Source organism: Tympanuchus pallidicinctus, unplaced genomic scaffold, assembly GCF_026119805.1.
Source record: "Tympanuchus pallidicinctus isolate F22 unplaced genomic scaffold, pur_lepc_1.0 scaffold2, whole genome shotgun sequence".
NCBI lineage: Eukaryota > Metazoa > Chordata > Aves > Galliformes > Phasianidae > Tympanuchus > Tympanuchus pallidicinctus.
The window spans coordinates 35989687-36011681 of NW_026294721.1; the positions used below are offsets into that span (position 1 = coordinate 35989687).

General features: G+C 39.0%; 1 protein-coding gene across 5 annotated transcripts in view; it reads right to left on the reverse strand.

The window, feature by feature from the left end:
* Positions 1 to 21995, reverse strand: part of PRDM5 (PR/SET domain 5) — a 105325-nt gene that overhangs the window by 77561 nt on the left and 5769 nt on the right. For 3 of the 5 annotated variants that reach the window (XM_052681613.1, XM_052681612.1, XM_052681616.1), the window contains exons 1-2: positions 8698 to 8929; positions 3304 to 3387 (exon numbers count right to left, since the gene is read on the reverse strand). In XM_052681613.1, coding sequence (XP_052537573.1) covers positions 3304 to 3387; positions 8698 to 8790 — 177 coding nt within the window. In that variant the 5' untranslated portion in view covers positions 8791 to 8929. Of the gene's footprint in view, positions 1 to 3303; positions 3388 to 8697; positions 8930 to 21995 lie in introns of those variants that run through there. The other 2 variants (XM_052681614.1, XM_052681615.1) reach the window with 1 other exon arrangement.

The following is a 21995-nucleotide window of genomic DNA, read 5'->3' on the forward strand; positions in this document are numbered from 1 at the left end:
TTCAGATATAGTTGCACAGGGGCTGAAGCACAGTTGGAAGGTGGCTTACCAACAGCAAGAAAGAAAAAGCACAAAGTCATCCAATCATTTTCTGGTCTTTTTTATTATTCCTAACTAAATGGTTACTGCAGCATCAAATGGTTTTCATTTGTTCATCAACTTGTAAATAAAATATTTCAGCAAGTAACTATTTACAAAGGTAGCAGTAACACCATGTATGATCCCTCAATCCCACCCCAATCTTCTGGAGCCTTTTGCATGAACAGCTCAGGGGCAGACAAGTAGCACTATGCTGCATTTTATTTAAACACAAATCTTACTGTTTTTAGAACCGTTTTTAAAATCATTTGACTCAATCAATTCCTTCAGTTTCCATGTTTTCCCAAAGACCAAAGAAAAACATAACACACACAATTCAGGCTGGATGGGGAAAGCTGATGTATCTGCAGGTGTCCCTGCAGAGGGGTTGGGCAAGATGACCTTTGAAGGTCCCTTCCAACTAAAAAGATTCTATGATTCATGAATTCCATCTCAGCATGATGTCTTAAAGATGCCAACTCACAATGCTGGTCTTGGAGAAAGAGCTTGCTCAAGATAGGTCACTTCAGAGACCACTATTCTACACCACTAGAAATGCATGCAGTAAACTTCCTTACAGAAAATCATTTCACAATGTTGAAGAACTCAAAAATCACATACTAAGAAAAAAAAAAATCACAGAATCACAGAATCAACAAGGTTGGAAAAGACCTTCAAGATCATCCAGTCCAACCATCCACCTATCACCAATAGTTCTCACTAAACCATGTCCCTCAACACAAAATCCAAACGTTCCTTGAACACCTCCAGGGTTGGTGATTCCACCACCTCCCTGGGCAGCCCATTCCAGTGCCTGACCACTCTTTGAGAGAAGTAGTATTTCCTAACGTCCAGCCTAAATCTCCTCTGGTGCAGCTTGAAGCCATTCCTCTAGTCCTATCATCAGTTACATGAGAGAAGAGGCCGACCCCCAGCTCACTGCAACCTCCCTTCAGATAGTTATAGAGAGCAATAAGGTCTCCTCCAAGCCTCCTCTTCTCCAGACTGAACAATCCCAGCTCCTTCAGCCACTCCTCATAAGACCAGCTTTTAAATGCTCCTTTAAGGTTCATTTTTACTTGAGCTTTGAAAAGATTCTACTATTTAGCTTTCTTTCTTAAGGTGCCCTCTCTGAAAGTGTATTTTTTTTTAATGCAGTTGGACCACGAGTTCAGGCCTTAAAGTTCCTTCATCCAATAGTCATCAACTTGATTATTTTTAATATATTTGGTACAGCTGACTACACACAAACTTGGCTGGTTGCTATGACTGCCTCCCACAGTCTCTGGAATAACCATTTACTTGGACTGTTTTACTTTTTACTTTCTGCATTCCTGGTCTCAATTTTCAACTTAAGACTACTCCCAGCATGATTCAAATTATAATATAAAGTTCGTGTTCAGATCAACTTCAGTAAACATGAACAACTTAGGCTCAAACATTCAGGAAGTCATAAAATTTGGTATGCAGGAATCTTTTCAAGGCTTTCAAAACTAGGTTACAACAAGATATTATGGAACGGTTTTAGAACAGCTCATAAAAATCTTATTTTCTGGTTTGCTGTCAATGGGGTCATATTAGTGCCATCAATAAATACATGTATTTCCCTTTTATTTTCTGACTTACAGAAACAGATAAATCTCATTTAATCATCAGCAATGAGACATCTGGAAACTCATATGGCTTTCCAACCAACTTAAAAACCTATAGGAGCTAGAAAGCTCCCACAATCCACCTACCATCCCTTCTAAAAACCTTGTTCTAGCTCAAATATTTTATTAATTTAAAATAAACTGCAGAAACGTTATGAAAAGGCAAGTAAGCCATGGCCTATTAACACATATTCAGCAAACATCTGTAATAAAAGCACATGTATTATTGTTGTTTTTTCAGCTGAGAACAAACAAGATAAGAACAGTTGCTCTTGATACATAACCAAAGGAATCAGGGGAATGAATTGTCCCACACCTCTATGGGAACAGATATTTTCAGTAAGTCCCTAAAGTAAAAAAAAAAAAAAAAAAAAAAAAAAAAAAAAAAAAAAAGAGAGAGAGAGAGAGAGATAAACAAAGGTAAAGGAATTCATAGACTTGAGTTAATACTCATCTAGGGATATTTTTGCCACTCCATCACTGGATTTAAGCTGAGACTGTGTTTAACAAAATGTGCATTCAGCTCTTAGTATTCTTTCACATGTCATTCTACTGCATTGAATCTATTTATAGCTCTGCTAAGACTGTAACAACACTGTGCTCTCTTACAAGGTTCTCAATGATGTTAATTTTTGGGGTTTTTTTGTTTGGTTTTTATAAATAAGTTTGGTTTGCTTTAATGTGGGTTGATTTTTTTTTTTTTTTCAATAAATGCATGGATAAGGTAGATGTCAAGCCTAAGTTTTTGCACCATGCCATACAACATCATACAACATCCAAATAACCATCATTCTTCCATGCCTAACCACTGAAAACCAAGAAGCTTCAAGAACCTTGAAAATGAGTATCTTTTCCGGTATCAATGAGGACTAAATGTGCTTACAGTTCAAAGTGCTCATCCGGAAAGAAAAAATTAAAAAGGGGGGGAGGAGGGAGTGAAATTAGGCTCAAAGAACTACAGCAGAAAAGAAAGATTATAAGGATGGAACAGAAGTACAAAAGCAGGTGCTTCAAACAAGTTTAGAAGAGCCCCGAAAACCCCTGTACCTTCATTTACGCATAGCACCAGGTTTTTATTTTGCTAAAGATCTCATACCTACACAAAGAAATACAAATGCTGGTAAATACAAAAACTTTCATCATACTATTTATCTTGCAATTATCATAGAATTACTAAATGCTACTAAAAGCATCACAGTAGACAGTGTGCTATATGAGCTGGCAGCTGTTGGTAAGCATATGTCAGTATCTCGTAACTGAAAACCACCTTCCCATATTCAAATGACTCGAATTATTTTCAATTTCTTTCACATTATTCAACAATTTTTCACAGCACTGTTATGCTTTCATATCTTCACATTTCACTGATAAGAAATTACTATTTGCCATTTTCTTCTTAAAAGAAGCAATTTCTCATTCTCAAAACAAAATCCATGAACATTGGCAGTAAGTACAAAGACTAGTTACAGTATCCTTAAGCCTTAACTTCAAAACAAAAAAAAAAAGTTAGATTAAAAATTAATTCTGGGAGCAGTTTTTGCTAAGTGTGATGATGTCACTGTGGACTACTCACCTCCCACATGAGCCTGCAGTCTGTGTTCTCATCCAGTTCCTGAGGCATTCGCTTCTCCCCTGCAAAGGGGCCAAATTTTTCACCCTAAGAAATGATTATTAAAGAAAATGAATCAGTGGACACATGGACACACACACACACACAAAAAAAAATAAAATAAATAGCCAGTGAATTTCCAAGCTCCAGCAGAGGTCTCAATTTTAGCTTCAAGTGGAAAAGGGCAATTTTCCTTTGGAAACCCACTATCTGACAGAAACATGCACAACACTGTGAGTTCAACTTCAAGCTCATTCACACTCTTTTTACAGCTTGGTGAATCTCCTGAAACCATATTTCCTCTTCACACTTAATTTCCAATTTTGCAAATAGCATTTTTTCAGATTTTAAATAAGGGTTATATTTACAAGTCAGATTTCTTCTAGGATTCTCAGGAATCACCTTGCAGTAGACATCCTACTAAATGCAAAGTATCTGACATCTGGTAAGCACAAAGCTTTCATTAGATTTATTTGCAGGATTATTTGCAACGCTACTTTTTGAAGTGCCACAAATCAAATCACTAAATAGTTTTGAGGTTTTGAACACACAGAGGGATTTATTTTAAAAAGTAGGAGTATGCACACTTCTGTGAATTAATTCAAGCCTTCAAAAACAGAATTAAAATGTTCTAACACCTGCTAGCGCTAACACATACTGTGAAAACATCCACTGTTATGTCCTTCCAAATGTCTCAGGGTTTGGTGTTCAGTGTTTTGGTTTTTTTCTTTTTTCCTTTCCAGATGTCATGTCAGTAGCAGGGTAAATTCTATACCCAGTGCTTATATAGGTCCAACGTTTTTTTCCACTTGTTCTTATTTGCAATCATAAACCATACAAACTGGAATGCAGAATACTACTTTCCTTTAGGCAGTATTGAAATAGAAAGGCTCTAATATACTTTAAGGCATTACAAGTTATAACTACACAATAAGAAACAAATTTGTTTCATCTTCACAACATTTTGGCTAATAAAAGGATCCATCTTCTCTGAAAATATCCTCCCGCAGGCACATTCCACAATCCTAGGAACAGTCTGCTGCATATTTGCCCTCTTCCTTCCTTCCTTGCCAGTGTGTACAGTGTCAATGAAGAAGTGGCATGGAAGACCTACAGGATGATTCCTCCTAGAAACAACCAACTGAATTAAAAAAAAAAAAAAATGAAATCTGAGGAGGTAACAAAAAAAAAACAAAGTAGGCATTGAATAATAATGACACAGAACTCAGAAGCAATAGTTTGAAATGTGCTCAACAAAGATATCATTAGAAAGACCAGCAAATAAAGGAGCTAAAAAGACAAGAGCACCAGAGAAAAACTGGAGCCCAAATCATAAATGGGGACGCAAACATGGGCAGGGTTAGCAAATATTAGCAGGGATAGCAAATATTGGCACTGCGAGGCTTCAGCTCCTTCACTTCCCTCTGTTTTCCATTCCAGCTAATCATAAGAAGTCAATGGTCCTCTCCTGTCAGCTTACAAATCCTAGGATTTAACGTTCAAACTGATATTCCCTTCTTCTTTCACTCCATTTGCAATGAAGGTGAAATTTGGTCAGTACAATTACCTATGCACAGCCACCAATGTCCTCATCTTCTCCCGAATGCCCTCCAGAAGCACAGCACTGTCTAACAGGGGCCATGCAGATGTTACAAGGGGGGCAATTTGCTGTGTTGTTCTCTTAGGTTAAGGAAGAAGTCAAGATAAGAGCAGAGTCATTCTGTTCTAGAGCTGTATGGTCCTTTCTAGGGTCAGAGAAGATAAGGTAGGCCCTTCTGGAGAAGATATCGCATGCCAATCTGAACTTGCTTTTCCCACATTTTTACAAAGCATCAAGTAGTTTTAGTGCAGAAAGGAAAATAGCTCACTACAACTGCTGAGCTCTGAAGAAGGGCATAATTGCATCTGCAGAATCTCCGGTTACTTGTAGCAATTATCAAGATGAAAAGAACTATTGTTTGACTATAATATGGATTACTTCTCTTCTATGGAAAGAAAAAGATAAATTCTCCATAAATTTAATACAGAAATAATTTAAGCACATAATGAATACAGAACTTTCAATAACTAGTCTCCCAGACTCACTTCAGCAGCAGAATAACACTTCAGTGAGCAGAAAGTGATGAATTCATTCCTTAACTACTTTGGAAGTTTCCACAACCCTCACCTCAGTAATACTTTCATCCTCATAACTGAAAAGATGCCTAGCTACCAGATAAAGCACCTACAGGATTAATTTTACCCATCACTGAACCCCGCATCGCCTCTGGGGTGAAACACAGCAACAGCCTAGTAGTGCGTGCTGACTGAAAACATGAAACACCATATGTCATTCCTAGCTCAACTACTCCAAGGTAATAAACCTCTACTGCAATATGTTTGAGTCCTTCTGGAAGCTCAGAACAATAGAGAAAGCAAAAGGCAAGATGCCCACCTCTAATATACAGAGAATGTAACGTGAACTGGAGATGATTCAAACTTCCAAGTGCTTTTTACGGCTCCTCAAACTTGGACAGAAAGCAGAAATTAGAAACACAAAACCTGGGATCTAACAACACAAAGGCCCATAGGGATAAGCACCATTATTAATTCAGCCTTAAAGATGATCTTTTTTTCCAATACATCAATTAGTCCTAGCCAATAAGCACGCTGTCATACTGAAGATATAGATCAGAAACATAGTAAAACTTCCTCACAGATCAATAAAGCAGTCTGAAGTTATGAAAGGCACATCATTCAAAAAAAGCTGCTCTTCAGAATGTGACAAATCTTGTTCCGATCTCAGCAGAACACTGAGAAATGCAATAGCTCTCATTATTATACCAGGGGTCTTATCATACTGGTGCTGCAGCCAAACTCCAGATGCTGGAGAAAAAAAAATTACAAGAAAATGACAGCTTTTATAAAGGTCACAAAACAAACCAAACAGATTTCACTTTTTCACCTTCAGACAAAAAAAAAAAAAAAAAAATTAAAAATTGGAAACATAGCATAAAGCCTGAAGGCACAAAGGCAGATGGTAGGTAACAGCAGTTCAAAACATACCGTTTCCAAAATTTTGCAAACACTTTAATATTCAGAGTATTCTTCATGAGTATTTTACATTTGGACAGTTGTTACTGCAATTTCTGATATAAGATCATCTGAAGTGTGTTTGACTTTCAAATATCCTATTCATAGGAAATAAAAGAATTACAGAATGGCCCAGGTTGGAAGAGACTTCAAGGATCACGAATCTCCAACCTCCCCGCTGCTTGCAGGGCCACCAACCTCCACATTTAATACCAGACCAGGCTGCTCAGGGTCCCATCCAGTCTGGCCTTGAACACCTCCAAGGGACGGGGCATCCACAACCTCTCTGGGCAGCCTGTGCCAGCACCTCACCACTCTCTCTGTAAAGAACTTTCCACTGACATCCAACCAAAATCTTCCTTCCCTCAACTTAAAACCACTTTCCCTTGTCCTGCCATTATCTACCCTTGTAAAGAGTTGACTCCCTTCCCGCTTATAAGCTCCCTTTAGACACTGAAAAGCTGCAGTGAGGTAACTCCACAGCCTTCTTTTATCCAGGCTGGGGCGCAGCTCAAGAACACAGATTTTATTTTTCAATCAGTGTCATATTCAGCAACTACTCTCAGTCTCAGAGTTCCAAAGAATTAATTACCAATTAATTACTTGTTTGACAGCTGTTAACTACTCTGTATCAAAGCCATGAAGCATAGTACTGCTGCCTCACTCATGACTGGGCAGGGGCAAAGTTGAAAGCACTTCAGATGTGATTTTTTTTCCATGGGAAAAAAGTAACACACAGCCTGGTAATATCCAGTGTATTATTTGTGCTTTTTATACATCTACTGTTCTCTGAACAGCTGAGGCCACACATTGTGCTTAGTTCTTTAACCATTTTTAGGAATTCTTGTTCTAAACAACGCCCAGTTTTCATAGGGCAACTCAGAAGCTGATTCCTCATCTTGCTGAGAAGCAAAGTCAGGCACATAGTTCTGACCAGGGCTTTGCATACCACATCTGTTGGTGCTAAAAGCACAGAGGATTCAATGCCAAACAAAAACCAAATCCACAATAAGCACTTCGCAACATGCTCCTAAAACTCTGAAAGATCTTACAGTCAGTGTCTCTGCCTTTCCTTTCTGCTTTTCACATGCAGTACACGTCCCACTGGCAACTTGTGGGTTTTGCTAGGACGTCCTGAACAAGGAGCTCACACTGACACAGCTGTGCAGGCAGAGCTCTGACAGCATATACCTCCTCTGTAAAAAAAAAAAAAAACAATTCAGAAACGATATGGAGCAGTTCTAGCAAGAAAAAAGATCTACTTTTCCTAGCATGCAGATCTAAGGGCTTGATTTAGAACAGTATAAAGGAAGAGGATTCAGACTTTCAGCTGATACTGACACGCAGATATTAATTTTGGTCACTTTCACTCTCGAGTTCATTCCATTTCAGAGTCCAGGGATGCATGTGCAATAGCAGTCTACAACTTTCCTTCATGTGTGAATTCCCAAAGGTTTAATATGAGCATTCAGACCGTCAGTGGAAAAAAAAAGCCATTAAGCCAACCGATAAAAACCCCTATCCCCTTCTCCTCCTTTTATCCCTAAAGGAGGCCTCAGAGATGAGGCACATCTACCCTACGGTGTTTAAGCCCGGTGGACACTGCAACACCTGGCAGTCCTCCCAACCAAGTCAGCACCAAAACCTGGCCAAAGATGTAAAGCAAGACATTTACAGTAAGTAGAAGTGCACAGAAATGCAGGGTTCACAACTTCAGGTATGCCTCTAGCGGTTGAAACAAGTTGTTTAAACGTGTCAACTGAGCAGTTTTAATAGGGACTCCAAACGATTAAGAGGTTTTCCCTTCAGTCACTGAGCACAAGGAGCCACGTCCTGTTTGGGACAGGAGGGATTTCGGGTAGCTGCAGTCAGGGGGATCACACCCTCCCCAGTTCTGGGGACGCGGCCCCGTAGCGAGGAATTAACCCTTCGCCCGCCGGGCTGCAGCGACTCGGATGAGGCAGGAGCCTGCGCACGACAGACGGGCACGTCCGTCCCCGGGAGGACTAGGCGAACCCAGAAGTACGAAATAAAGTCGTGACAAGCTGGGAAAGCAGCAGCCCACAGAGCACAGCCGCCGCAGGTAGCCGGGCCGGCCGTCCCGCTCCCCATTCCCGCCCAGGCACGCCGCCCCGCTGGGCACCGGCCGGCTCCGGGCAGAGAGAGCCTGGCCGGGCGGAAGTGGGGCGAGCGCCGAGCGAACAGGGCTGAGCCGCCCCGCTCTGCCGGGATACGTGGCAGCGGCTCCCCGCCGGGCCGCGCCGCCGCTCCCAGGCCGTCACCCACCTTCTTCACTTTGCGGGCCGTGTAGAGCCCCATCCCGTCCTGCACTTTGGACGACTTCAGTGCAAACCTGTCCGGCACGTACATGCCCAGCATTTTGCACCGGGCCGGGCCGCCGCCTGTTAGCGGGGAGGAGGAGGATTCCCGGGGACTTCCATTGCACCGGGGGAGGGGGCAGGAAGAGGGGCTGGGTGCGGGGCTCGTCCCGCTCCCGAGGAGGAGGAGGGAGGAGCCTACCCGCCACGACCTGGCAGAGGCGGCGGGGCGCCGGCAGGGGGCGCGCGCGCCCGGCGGGGCAGCGGCCGTTGAGAACCATTCGAGGGATTCGCGCCGTCGAGGGGCTGGCTCCGCTTCCGCAGCGACTGGTGCAGCCTTCTGGGTCGGGGCTCGGCTGTTCTGAGCAGGTCAGAAGTATTCTCTCTGGGCCTAGGGCCCAAAGATCTTCCTTGCTACGAAGTACTTTCTGCAAGCACTACATTTGTTCAATATCCCTCGGGTTTACCCTCACCACCTCTCGCCTTAGCTTAGGAATGCAGACTTTGGAAATCATGTAATTCTTCACTTAGGCAGATAGTTTTCAAAGAATACCAGAAATTTAGCAACCCTCAAGGAACCCAAAAGTAACATTGTTTTCTGTTGAGAAAGCAAACTTTCCAATATCTGGTGACATATCCAGCAGGGGTATTGTGTACTGACCCGCGCTACGCACAATCTAGTTTGAACAGGGAAAAAGTTGTTGCACTTCAGTTGTTTGCTCTGATCTCACCAGAGTGCTTCCTTTTCAAAAAGCCACAATGCCCAGCACTGATTTTTTTTTTTCTAGAAAGCTGATTAATTTCAGTTGGGATTTCTGTCCACATCATACACATTGCCGTGCTCATACAATAAATTGAAGTAGAGACTGCTGTATTTGAAAAGGGATTTGTTTGCATCTGATTATGCAGTTAGAAGCAAGTACAAAGGCTTGTGTGGCAAGCACAGGGAAAACATTAGAAGAAAAAAAAAAAAAAAAAAGGTACATTTATAAGCAGTTAAAGATGCTTCAGTACTCAAAAGCAGACCCCTGGAGCATGGTGGTCCTCTGCTTGGTATTCTTCCAGAGACATTAACAAATGGATAAGTAGTAGAAGTTCAGTATTCAAAGTTTCTAATTCTCAAAAAAGTAGAGAAAAAATCTTGTACTGGTATGAAAAATGTCCTGAGAGTCAAAAAACATTGTTGCAAGAATGACTTTGGGAATGAAAAGAATAATTGGGCATGCAGCTTTAAAACCTAGATTTGATTAACTAAACAATTAACAATTTTTAAAAGGTATATATGTAAATAAGAAATGTAATACCTTGAAAACAATTACATTGAACAGAGAGGAAACAAGTTGTCCAGGCCTACAGTTTCAGCGTTAAGAATAACAGCGAAACTTAACTAATCTTTTAATTAAGATCCAGTGTCAAAGCAACATGCGTAACTGAACATCTTCCTAGACTATAACACTTTATGGAATTGAGGCCAATCTGTCTTAGTTCATATAAAATTAAAATATTAGCATAATTTTCTGACATTTTCCAAGGACTATGAATATTTTAAAAGTAATTTTCACTTTAGGAAGTCCTCAGTATTTTTCTCCACCAAAAAAAAGAAAAAAAAAAATTTTTTTAAAAAAAAGACTTAGTGATACTCCATATTTCACCTTAAAATAACTTTATAGAAATACTGCAACATAATTTGCTATGTGCTTACATCTTTTGCTTTTAAGCTCCAGAAGCAGGCATAGTTGCTTTCATTTATAAACTCCATCCATTATTATTCTAGCATGAAGTACAGCTGGTTGCACCTCCTTCAGTTTAAGAAAAATAAGAAAGAAGCTTTTGCACAAAACTGATGCCGAAACAATCTCTCCTTTTGTAGCACTATGCATGTTATCTTGTGAATTGGATATTCACAACTGCCCTGGCACCATTACAGATTTCAGAGTTTAATTAGTCATCCATATATATAAGTTTCATCTGCTGTTGATATTACCCTTAATGGTTCATAGAAAGGACGTTGCAAGGGATAAAGTCAGCCTTGTTGAACATAAAGGTAACACTGTAATTCATGCAGAGATGTATTACAGCTCTTCTATTTTGTCCTATATGCAACTGCAAGGAGGGTGAGATCTCAAAACTCCAAATGACTCAGATTAGACAAGAATGATGAAAGGCTCATATCAAGATGCATGCTTGTTCATCATTAATCAGCAGTAAGAGTGGAGCATTATGTTTTTGAGTTATTTTTGTATTTGATGCATATGTAACGTGGGTGCATATAGCCTGCTGTTGTCCTCTGCCATGAACACTATTCAACTGAGAATGCTGAATACACCAGAGAAAGGAATTTTCTTGCTGGCACAGCAAAGTCATCTCCAAAATGACCAATTGAACAAATAAAAGAACACTTCCACAAAAGCTACGTGTACAGTAGGTTTTGCTGGGATAACTGGAAGCAGTTTGAAGGCATGAAGCATTCATACCATGTTATATAACTACAGTGACAGAATTAACTTCGCTGTCTCAGTCTCATGAACCATCAGTCAGCAGCAGTCAGGCTGGGATGCCTCCGAGGCCCCGTCCACATATACAAGCAACCACCAAATAAGAGAAAGTGCAGAACAATCAGATATCTTTCTGAGTTAAGGCACTAACAAACAAGCATGGAAAACATTTGTGTCAGTCCATTGTTAAGGCCATTTTCTGAGACTGAGAACTATGCTTTTATGTCCACTTCCCAAAGCCTCTTACCAACAGCCTATGTACTGTGATCTGCATTGATCTCTTCTTAGATCAACTGATTTCTTCTTAGAAAGTCACTACCAAACATTCGCTGCACTTGATATTTCAGAAAGCGTTATCTGTTTTTACAGAGAAATCACCACACATAATGATTTGCTATCTTCAAGTTCTCCACTCCCTCAGAAACACCTGCCAAGGTGTTTCTCTCTTTACTTTATATTCAGATAGTTTTTCTTGGCACTTGCACTAAGACAGGTGCAATTGAGGGGAGGGTAACAATCAGTGCAGGAATGTTTGCGTTCACAGAAACAACTCCATTGCCAAGAACTATTCAGTGTTGTCTAGATGACTTAACTGAACTAATGAGTGGCACTCGTGTTCTAAAACCATGCCTGAGAAACTGGTTTGCGTGCACAACTCGGACAAAGACCACATGCAGAAAACCACAGTCACCCAGAGAAAATAAGTGGCTTGTATGAAAGTCCTCAGCCCAGATTAATGGCAATACTGTTATTACTCAAGAAAGTTGATCTGCTGCAGCTGGGCTAAACAGCAGTACATGATGCTCGAAGAATAAGAAGAAAACAGTTACACTATGTACACAATATGAAATTATTTGCTCATATAATTAAGAAAAGGTGTATCAATAGGATACCATGAGATTTCAAATAACAGCTCTCTTTAGTAAGAGTCCTGGAAAAAAGGACTACAGAGAGGTTAAAGAGTAGAGTGGAGTCTGAATATGAAACATGTTGGCTTTACCTAAAGTTGAGAACTTTAATTAATCAGAGCATTGAAAAAAGAAGATAACACTGTTGAAATGGCAGTATAAAACTATATATAAATAATTAAAAATTTTACTTTCTTTCAATGTGAGATCCTACAACCATCCAGGTGTAGGAAAGCTCAGTCATTCCCTTCCTCTTCCTGAGGGAGCACTGAGTTTATAAGGAAGTGTAAATGAGTTTCATGTTTTCTGCTCCACTGCACGGAACATACTTGATTGCAATCGTAAGACTACACCAGCATGTACATGAGCATAATTTTTATTTAAATTAACCCAACTAGGAAGTTTAAAGATAGGGAAAAAATTACAAAAAGGACATATCAAGCTTAGCACCACCCCCTAAACAAGCTTTGAGCACTGAGGGCTAATGGTTTGTTCCCTCTCCCCACATACACATTTGTATCACAACCAGGATAGGATTTGCAGAAAAGACTTTGAGATAAGTTCCATTATTCTTTCCCAGTTGCTATTATAATTTGCAGTGTTTCTGCTTTATCTGATTCATTACAGTTTTAATTAACACATGTACAGTTACTTTATGTTTTGTTTCCCAGTATTGTCATAACTTCGTCACTTTTGCTTTACATTTTTAATCAGCTATAAATACTTTGGTTGCTATTTACAAAATGTACTTGCAAAAAAATATGGAAAGAAATACAAAATGGCAGCTGTGTTCCATTTTCATTGGCCTAATACTTTCAAGAAAAATGTTTTGAAACTTCTGGTGTTAATTTCAACCAAGTAATTCAAATTCTTTGTTGTGGACCAAAACAGTCTGAGGAATATATCTCGAAGTATAATAATTCATTCTGAAGTAATACATTAAAAATAAAATGAAGTAAATCAAATCCACATATTTAGTTTTAACCTGCAACACATAACGCAGTGAATAATGAAGGACAAGTAATCTATTAAGTTATATAAAAGGGATAACATTCAAATTTGGACTGTTGTAACACAAATGATAATTCTTTTAAAGTTTCCTATTCTTAATTTCATCTTTCATTGTCTTACTTTTACATAAGGGTAACTATGCTTTTTATATAATAGCTAAATAGATGTTCTCTTGCAGCCAAACTACTTCAGATTGACTGAACAGGGGATGCCTTTCATACATTTTGTATTCCTGTTGCTCTGTTTTTTACTTTCTGAATTGCTTGTGCACACACCAAGGTAGATACTGTCAGGTGTTTTCTTTCTAATGTGTTTTCTGTGGCCTATTCTAGGGCATACCCGTAGTCTATTCAATGCTGAGCTAATTGAAAAAAAAGGAAACAAAAAAAAAAAAAACCAACAACACTTCACTCTTCACCCCAACCCCAAAATGCAAATAGTAGGTGTTAACTCATTGGTAGTCTAGCACAAAGAGAAACTAAATATGTTTCTACGTTAGACTTTAGTTATTTGTTTAGAACTATGTGAAGCATTGAAAAATACTAAGCTATCTAACAGCCTCCAGATTTGATGTCCGATAGCGTCAGGAACTTACATAACTTCTTTGTAAAGGCATGAGGTATTTTCATGAGAAAGCTTTAACACAGTCATGGAAGCTGGTATGTCCCAAATGGAATTCCATGGAAGAAATCCATGTGTTGCAACAAACAAAACAATTACAAGTTCCTCATCTGGATTTCTAATACTTATTGCAACATCACACCCGAAGCATGTTAAGATGCTCTCTCCACCCAAGGAACAATTAATTAAGGGTCAGACTTAATATGTCATATTCTAAGACGAAATAGAAAGATTTAAGGACAAAATGATCTTCAAGATTCCTGAAGTATGCGTGCCAACCCCTGAAGCATGCCACAGCTTAGAGGAGAAAAAAAATCTGTTCTCCAGAAAACAGAATGGCTTTTAATTGGTAATCCTTTGTTTAGAATTATGAGCATCCAACATCTTGGCTTGGCTGGGCCATATTGTGTGAAGTATTGTCTTAGGTCACATATAAAATACATACTGTGGTTTATGCCTTTAAGTAACAAAGTACTTTTAATACTCCTTATTAAAACATAAAAATGAGGGCAATAAAATCATAAAACCAGCAGGTTGGACACACTTGGATTACATGGTATGCTATTATCCTTAAAAGTTTACTTGACATTTCTTTCCTCTCCTCCTTCCCTCTCAGCCAACTGAAATCAGAAAGGCAAATACTATTTTCTCCTTTTAGTAGTTCTTGCATCCTAAGTATTAGAATATTAGCCTGTTGCAGCACCCTTAGCAATATCAGAATTTGGTTCTGGTAGCTGACAGAGATCCTAGAAGGGTTGCTACTCATGATAATGATTCTTCATTCCCAGTTTGTACATTCACTCTTCCACAAAAGGTTTTGTCACTGAAGTTTAATCAAGTTTGCACCAACTGTTTTGAAAACTTGCCTCCTGGATCTATACATCTCTTTTCCAACCTCATCCTCTTCCCTTCAATGCAGTTAGAATAGGACCAGCATTTTAAGAGTAGTCTTTGACTAGTGTAGATAGTAGACCATTTGCAGAATGCTTGCAACATTGTCAGCCTCTCTCTTCTTTGTTCATCTATGACCACACTTTTCCAGCATACAAGTAGGGTTTAGTTTTGATCAGAGAGCAAGAATTTTTGTCAAATATTCCTAGTTTGTCAAGACAGTTTCTCTGACTAGGTATAATGTCATTAACTTTGTATGGGTTCATTGCAAATGACTTCCCAACTTTCCTACACTGCAGTATCCAAACCAGCTTAAAAAAGACCTTTGCCTATTCATATTTTGCATTGGAGTTCTCAGGGAGCTTTCAGCTCAAGTAATCACATTATTTGAGGAGAAAATGGCTAGAGGAATAGCATACTGACTAGTCAGGTTTCTTGTTCTATTTCTGAGTTCTACAGAGTTCAGGCTAAAAAAAAAAAAAAAAAAAAAAAAAGAAAAAACCAACTTGCTATTTTTTTCTTCCACTACTCTCTTTCCCAGAGAAACCAAATGCATGTGGCATTTTAAAACCAAAAACTGTGATTTTGGTATGCAATATTAAGAAGCCGAATGTGAAACCATATTGCTTTAGTCCACATGACATACTAGTGTATGCAAGCATGAGAAGTGTAGTACCATCAAATTAAACCATTAGAATCAAAGAGCAGAGCTTAGCAAGAGTTGTGTATGCCTTTACAGCTCCCCTTGCTTTGGGGACAATGGCATCCTTTCTATGAGTGATCACCAGGTAGGGCCACTGAAAGTACCTAGAACAAATTGTGTTGACACAGAGTCAGCTTAAGGAATATATTGTATTACCACTTAAAACCTCAAACTCTTAGATGGAATAACATACTTTCCTAAGCAATTAAACTTGGTTATTGAGAGTATGACAAGCCCCATCTACTCAGTGTCTGTTTTTCTCCCCAGTTCTGACAGTGTTTTGTCTGTTTGCTTGTCTCTGAAAAACCAAAGTTATTCTTTCCCTAATGTATTTTGATTTGCTGAGGAAGATTCCTTTCAAAGCTATTTTTAGGGACCGCTTTCTTTTTTAACTTCTTCTACACTAATTTTTCTAGTTCAGTATTCAGTATTTTTTTAATTTGGTAAACATTTCAATCTAGAAATTACTTCCCTGTCAAATCCTTCTTCCACTCAGGAAAACAACAACAAAAACATTTAGTGTAAGCCACTATTTTCTTTAGTAATAAGAACTGTCAGAATCATTTTTTCCAGTAGTAAATGAAGTTCTGGGCCACATCCTTAAGCATCCCAAAAATGTCTTCCTCAGCTATTTCGTTAGCATACTATTTCAGTCTAAGTGTGACTTCCTAAACTGATCTCACCCACCCTGTTTTTTTCCCCTTTCAGCCCCTTCACATTCTGATCCACTTTTCTCTCTTCATTAATGGTAAATGACATTCCAGATTCAGCTTTTCTCTACTAAACTACTTCTTTCAACACTAACCATTCACATACATGCCCTACTGCTTACAGGCCAGACATACTTAGACCCTACTTCTCATTAGGCCTTGCGTTGAGCTGATCATATGCTCTTTCTGGAAGCATTAAGTCTTACATTTACATACTTCCTCTGCTACTTACAAGCTAATATTGAGAGAATTTCTTGTAACAAATTTTGTCGCCAAGCCAATTCCTACTCTATACAATTATTTCTATTTGTTGAAAAACGAACAAAACTCACCAGAATTTGGGGCTCCCTCTCCATACCTGTCTTATGCTTTATCATTTAACTTATTATATGTAGCAGTTCAACCATGCCATAAATTCTTTAGTGATCCTTGAATGTTGTAAGGTATTTTTCCCATCATTCCCAAACAGGCCATGGAACATCATGCTGAGTTTTCCTGTAGCCAGAAGACGGCTGACCATACTGAACTATGAACTTGCAGCGACTTGTTAATATTTTCATAGCAGATGGATGCCATATTTCATCACAAACCTCTACATTTGAGGTCTGCCATGTGGTGCAGGATATTCAGACTTAAGCTACTACACACACCAACAAATGTCAGGAATTAGTTTTTCATTATACTAGGCAGGATGAATGTTTGTAAATAAATAGCTTTTCATTTGAGTGCTTCCATTTGAAAACTGTAATCCTCCATTATTTTCCATCTGACACCAGGGGTACTTAATAATTCTCTCTCAGATGTTCAGAATTCAAAGTCAAGTCTGCTGAAAATGTACAATCAGATACAAAAAGAAATGCAAGGTGCCTGTTGATATAAGCTTAAAAAAACAACCACAACACAGTCTGGAGGCTTTACACCAACCCAATGCTCACTGGAATTAATGTTTCCATTTCTCTTTGTGCATCTTAAAAACTAGATTGTGTTGTCAACAACTTTTGCAGCATTGCATTTCAATAACTAATATTCTGAGTTATGAACATCTACTGAATAGCATCAATTTCCATAAATTAAGTTGTGCTTTCTCATATGCTCTACTAATCTTTGTGAGAAACGCTCATTTTTAAATAGCCACAATCTAAAAAAAAAAAAATTCAAAGTCCTTTTGACAAACAAATTTTTTGTTGCTCTGATGTGTAAATTTCTGGCTAGTGTGCTTCTGGGGGCACTGTATTCTTGCATTATTTAGCTAGGATGACATGACAGATACAAGTCTGAAATGTGCTGTTTTGGAAATTGGCCAAACTGCCCGTCTCCAGAGAATACTTAATTGCCCATTTCTTCCCCTTTTGACAGTCACAACATCAAATAAGAGAACTATGAACACAGGCCATTGTATTGTTATTAGAAATAAAAGGTACACAAAGTGGTCTTTCACTATACTTAGTATGATAATTTGTTTAACTTCAGGAGTCATATTTCCAAATCTTCTTTACACAAGATGGAAGGCTAGATCTTCAGTACAATCCTTTCCAACTATAAAAGATGTAACAAGATTCAGTAATCAAGTACACAATTCAAACAATTTTCAGATATTGTTTCCGAGGTGTATAAGGATCAACTGTAGAATAACTAGTAAGAAAAGAAAATAAGAAAAATTAAGAAAACCCATAGTTATCTCAAAGATTAAGTTATATGATTACAAATATCTTATGTGGCTCAATGTTGCTTAGTCAAGTTACTCAATCTTGAAAGGATTGGAAGATAATATGTTTTTTAAGATAATATGTTTTTTTACTCCCTAAACTGGGAAAGAATAAATACTTTTGTGTTCTCTACATGCAATGGTAAAATGAGCCAAACAACTCTTAAACAAAGCCTTCTTGTCTAAACCTTCATGAGTCTACTTGGCTTCACAAAGCAGAGACATCTGGAATAATTGGGGAAAAGAATTTCATGCAACACACTTTCAGGAACTACTTTCGCTCTTCACCAAGAACCTGACACAGAACCTGATACAGCCTTGTAAACCCACACGTTGGGACATTAGTCAGTTTCAAGAGCAGTTTAAGAACTGCTTACTGACTTAAAGAGGTGTAACTACATGAAGTTGGTAAAGAGAAACAAACTGAAAAATTGTTAGACTAATTTATACACTTATAAGACAAGCATATTTTGAAACTAAGTCAGCCTCTACGTTGCTTCCTTTCCAAAGTACTCATCTTGGGTTAACAAGACGAACAAATCCTACAGCTGTGGCTGGTTTTCTTTTACCATGAGCAGCTATGAAAATGCTTTCTCTAAGCTCAAGTGTACACTCTTCTGACATTTCAGAGGAAACAATGGCACCCTCCTGGGTCAGGCTGCAAAGAGTTTGGATTTGATATTGTTTGTGGGACATGACTCTGTTTATCACACAATAGGATTTCTGTTTCTCCATCAGTTCCATTGTGTTACATCATACCACTATTTTAGAAGCTATGTTTTAAGTTATAGCCTGTCAGGCACCCTAAGGCATCTAGACATCTATTTATTGGATGCTTTATAAATTCAAGGTTATTACTGCTCAGTATTGCCGTAAATGAGTTAGTCATCTTTTGTCATAAAGCAGCAAGAGAACAGACTGAAAATACAATGCAGCTGCATCTTATTTAAAAAGCGTGTCTTTCAAGAAGTACAAGACATTAACATGCCTTTACAATATTATATTGAAGTCTGTCCAAGCTATAATAATTCATCACAGAAAAGCTGAATGAAATGCTGTCGCCACAGTTAGCCATTGTTGTACAATATGGCTGTGGTCAACCTGCATGCTAAATACACTTCATTTGGGCAAAGCAACCTGCACAGTCTCAGGCTACAGAGTGACTAACATGGTTTTACCTGACCTAAGATTATTCTTACAGTATGAAGATACTCTAAACAAGGAGCAGGAGAGAGGAGACACTCTATGCAGAGCACTCAGTACGCAGCTCCTGAGGTCCTCCCTGTCTAACCAGTGGCTTTTGGAACCCATCCATCCCACTCCTCACATAGGCACAGGCACGCATTTATTCACTGAGCTCTCAGCAAATAACAGCACAAGCACAGTCTCCATTTCCCTTCTCATGCTTCCTTAGAAAGAAACTATCATTTCTCAAGATGGAGTCATTCTATCTAGTCATTTGTGAGATAGTATTTAACAGTGCTTTGCTTCCAGTTAGTTTAGTTTAGAAACTGAAGTAAAAGTTATTGGGTAGATGTGTATAATAACTAACCTTGAGTAATGATAAAATCTACAAGAAAAAAATTGAAAAATCTAAAAGATTGGGAGCAAAACATTAAGCAGACATGTTGCATTTGTTCATTGCAAAGATTTCAACTCTTAATAGCCTACGCTTGGTTGAATGCAATTAATCTAACTAATACTCTTGGGTTGGCTTTTGAAAATTTATTATTAATAGTTATTGTTATATCAGATTAAAGTCACATAACTCCCTCACGCAATAACCAGATGGCTATTTGACCCAATATATGCCTATGATGAAAGCTATTAGCAAGAAGTGATAATTAAAAAGGTTTCAATAAACTAATAAAAGTAAACCTGAAGTACTTTCTGTGTAAGAAATGCACACTTTGAGAAATTTCAGAACCAGTAGGTACTGATTATGGCATCTGTAGTATCATCTCACAGTACTCCCCCACCATTTCCAGGTCATAGTAATTGCACAAAACAAACAGAATTCTAATAATCATAAATAAAGACATTTATGGTTTTCAAACACAATATGATACTGAGTGCTACAGCAGCCCAGGGTCAGTAGGACTAGAGATAGCATGAGCAAAATTCAAAGGCAACACATTCTTAGCCAACTCTAAGTTTTATGACATAGATCATATACTAAAAATCTTTCTTCCACATTTCTTCTCCCAACAAAAATGAAGACTAGGATATAGAAAATGTCAAGTGAACAAAATTCACATTCAAATGGAAAGAAGAAACATAAATCATCTCCAGATATTGTGACTAGCCTGAGTAACCTGCAAGCGTATACTTGCTCACTCACATATACCCACTGGCCTTGTCCAAGCAGCAGACATTTGTGCTGTATTAATCTTCCAGAGAGCATGTGAGTTGCAGTGTAGGCTTTCAAGATGGCTGAGAGCTGTGGGAGAATATAGAAACAAGCCCCAGTAGCAAAGGAAAAAAAATGATAGGGACCGAAGCAAACCCAGTCTGCTTCAATTACAAAAGCCACAGATCTGACTGAAACCAAAGCTGGAAGCAATGACAAAGGGAGCAGCAGGAGATTGGTTTACAAGCCCTTCCCCATGTCTAGTTTGTCTTTTCTCTCATCTCTGCAGTAAGAGGTTTGTCTGATGTAGGCTTTGTTCAGTGAAAACCTGAGGTTTCAGAGAATATCCCAAGTGGATATGGTCCTGAAGAATCATCAAGTCCAAATCCTACCTCCACAAAGGACCACCCAAAACTCAAACCCTATGTTTGAGAGCGCTGTTCAATCACTGGTTGAACACTGGCAATTCAGGGCCATGCCCACTGCCCTCTGGTGAAGAACCTTTTCCTAACACCCAGCCTGTCTTCCCCTTGATGCAGCTCCATGCTCTTCCCTCAAGTCCTGTCGCTGTCACCAGAGAGCAGAGCTCAGCGCTGCCCCTCCATTTCCTATGATGAGCTGTAGGCTGCCATGAAGCCTCCTCTCAGCCTCTGCTCTGATATGAACAAACTGAGGGACTTCAACCACTTTGCCCTTCAGACTTTTCCCCATATTCATGGCCCTCCTTTGGATGCTCTCTAATTTTGCCTGATGCATCCCAGGGTACTGTCAGCCTTTTTAGCTGCCAGGACATATCAACTGAGGAAAGAGGTCTAGATCAACTTACCTCAGAGCCCTGGTCAGGGCTCATTACTTTTTTCCACTAATGAAGGTATTTTAGTATTTCACTTAATCATGACAATACTAATTTACTACGTGCAGCATATTAGTAGTGCATTTATCATGCTGTACTTCATAGAGAAAGGAGATCGAGTGACACTTTCATGTGCTATATACACATACTTACACCAGAAACAGCAATGATCTCAGAAGCGTTTCCCTCACACTTTGGTATAAAAAAATCAACATGATGATCTGGTAAAAAGCATGTCATAACTTTCCAGTCTTTCCCACTTCTCTCATTCTTCACCCAAAGTAGGAGCTGCTGATCAAAACTTCCAGGCACAGCAAAACTTGCTGTGACTGCTAGATTGAGTAATTATACAATCATCTGTAACACTGAGTGCATGAGGCTGGAGGAAAGCGATCAAACACCCCAAGCACAATGAGAGAAGGGGCACTGACTATCAATAACAACAAGTAACCTGCAACTGAATAGGATCCGGAAACTTGTAACTCACTTCAATCAGGCATTGTATTTTCTTCATGTCATTTGGGCTTGTTCCACCCTCTGTGATGAGGGCATGAGCCAAATTACCCAGCACTCAGTCAACAATTACAGAAGAAACAGAACCAGTGCATTGTCTATAAACTGTCACGTGCCATGTGCCTGCTAACTGTATTGCACTGGCCATTGTCATGTGCTGTCCTCCTCAGCAGCCAGCTACACCATTTGAACAAAGGAGGGTGAAAGAACATAAGGAAGCCATTAGAGGTTAGGAGCGGTTGCCCAACATTACTCAGAAAGGGATGTGAGGAAACATAATGGAATCACTCATGAGCAACTTGTCTGTCCAGTCAACATCTGCAGGCAGCCTGCAGCCTCTCCTGCTCTAAAGGCAGGCAATACCAGCTCTTTAGAACAGCACAATAAATACGCTAGCTCAGTGTACCTACCCATTAGTTTTAAATATGTCACCCATTAAAACAATCTTTTGTTCTGTAGAAGAATGGCTACAAAGATACAGAACTCACGAAAAGAGAAGAGGAACA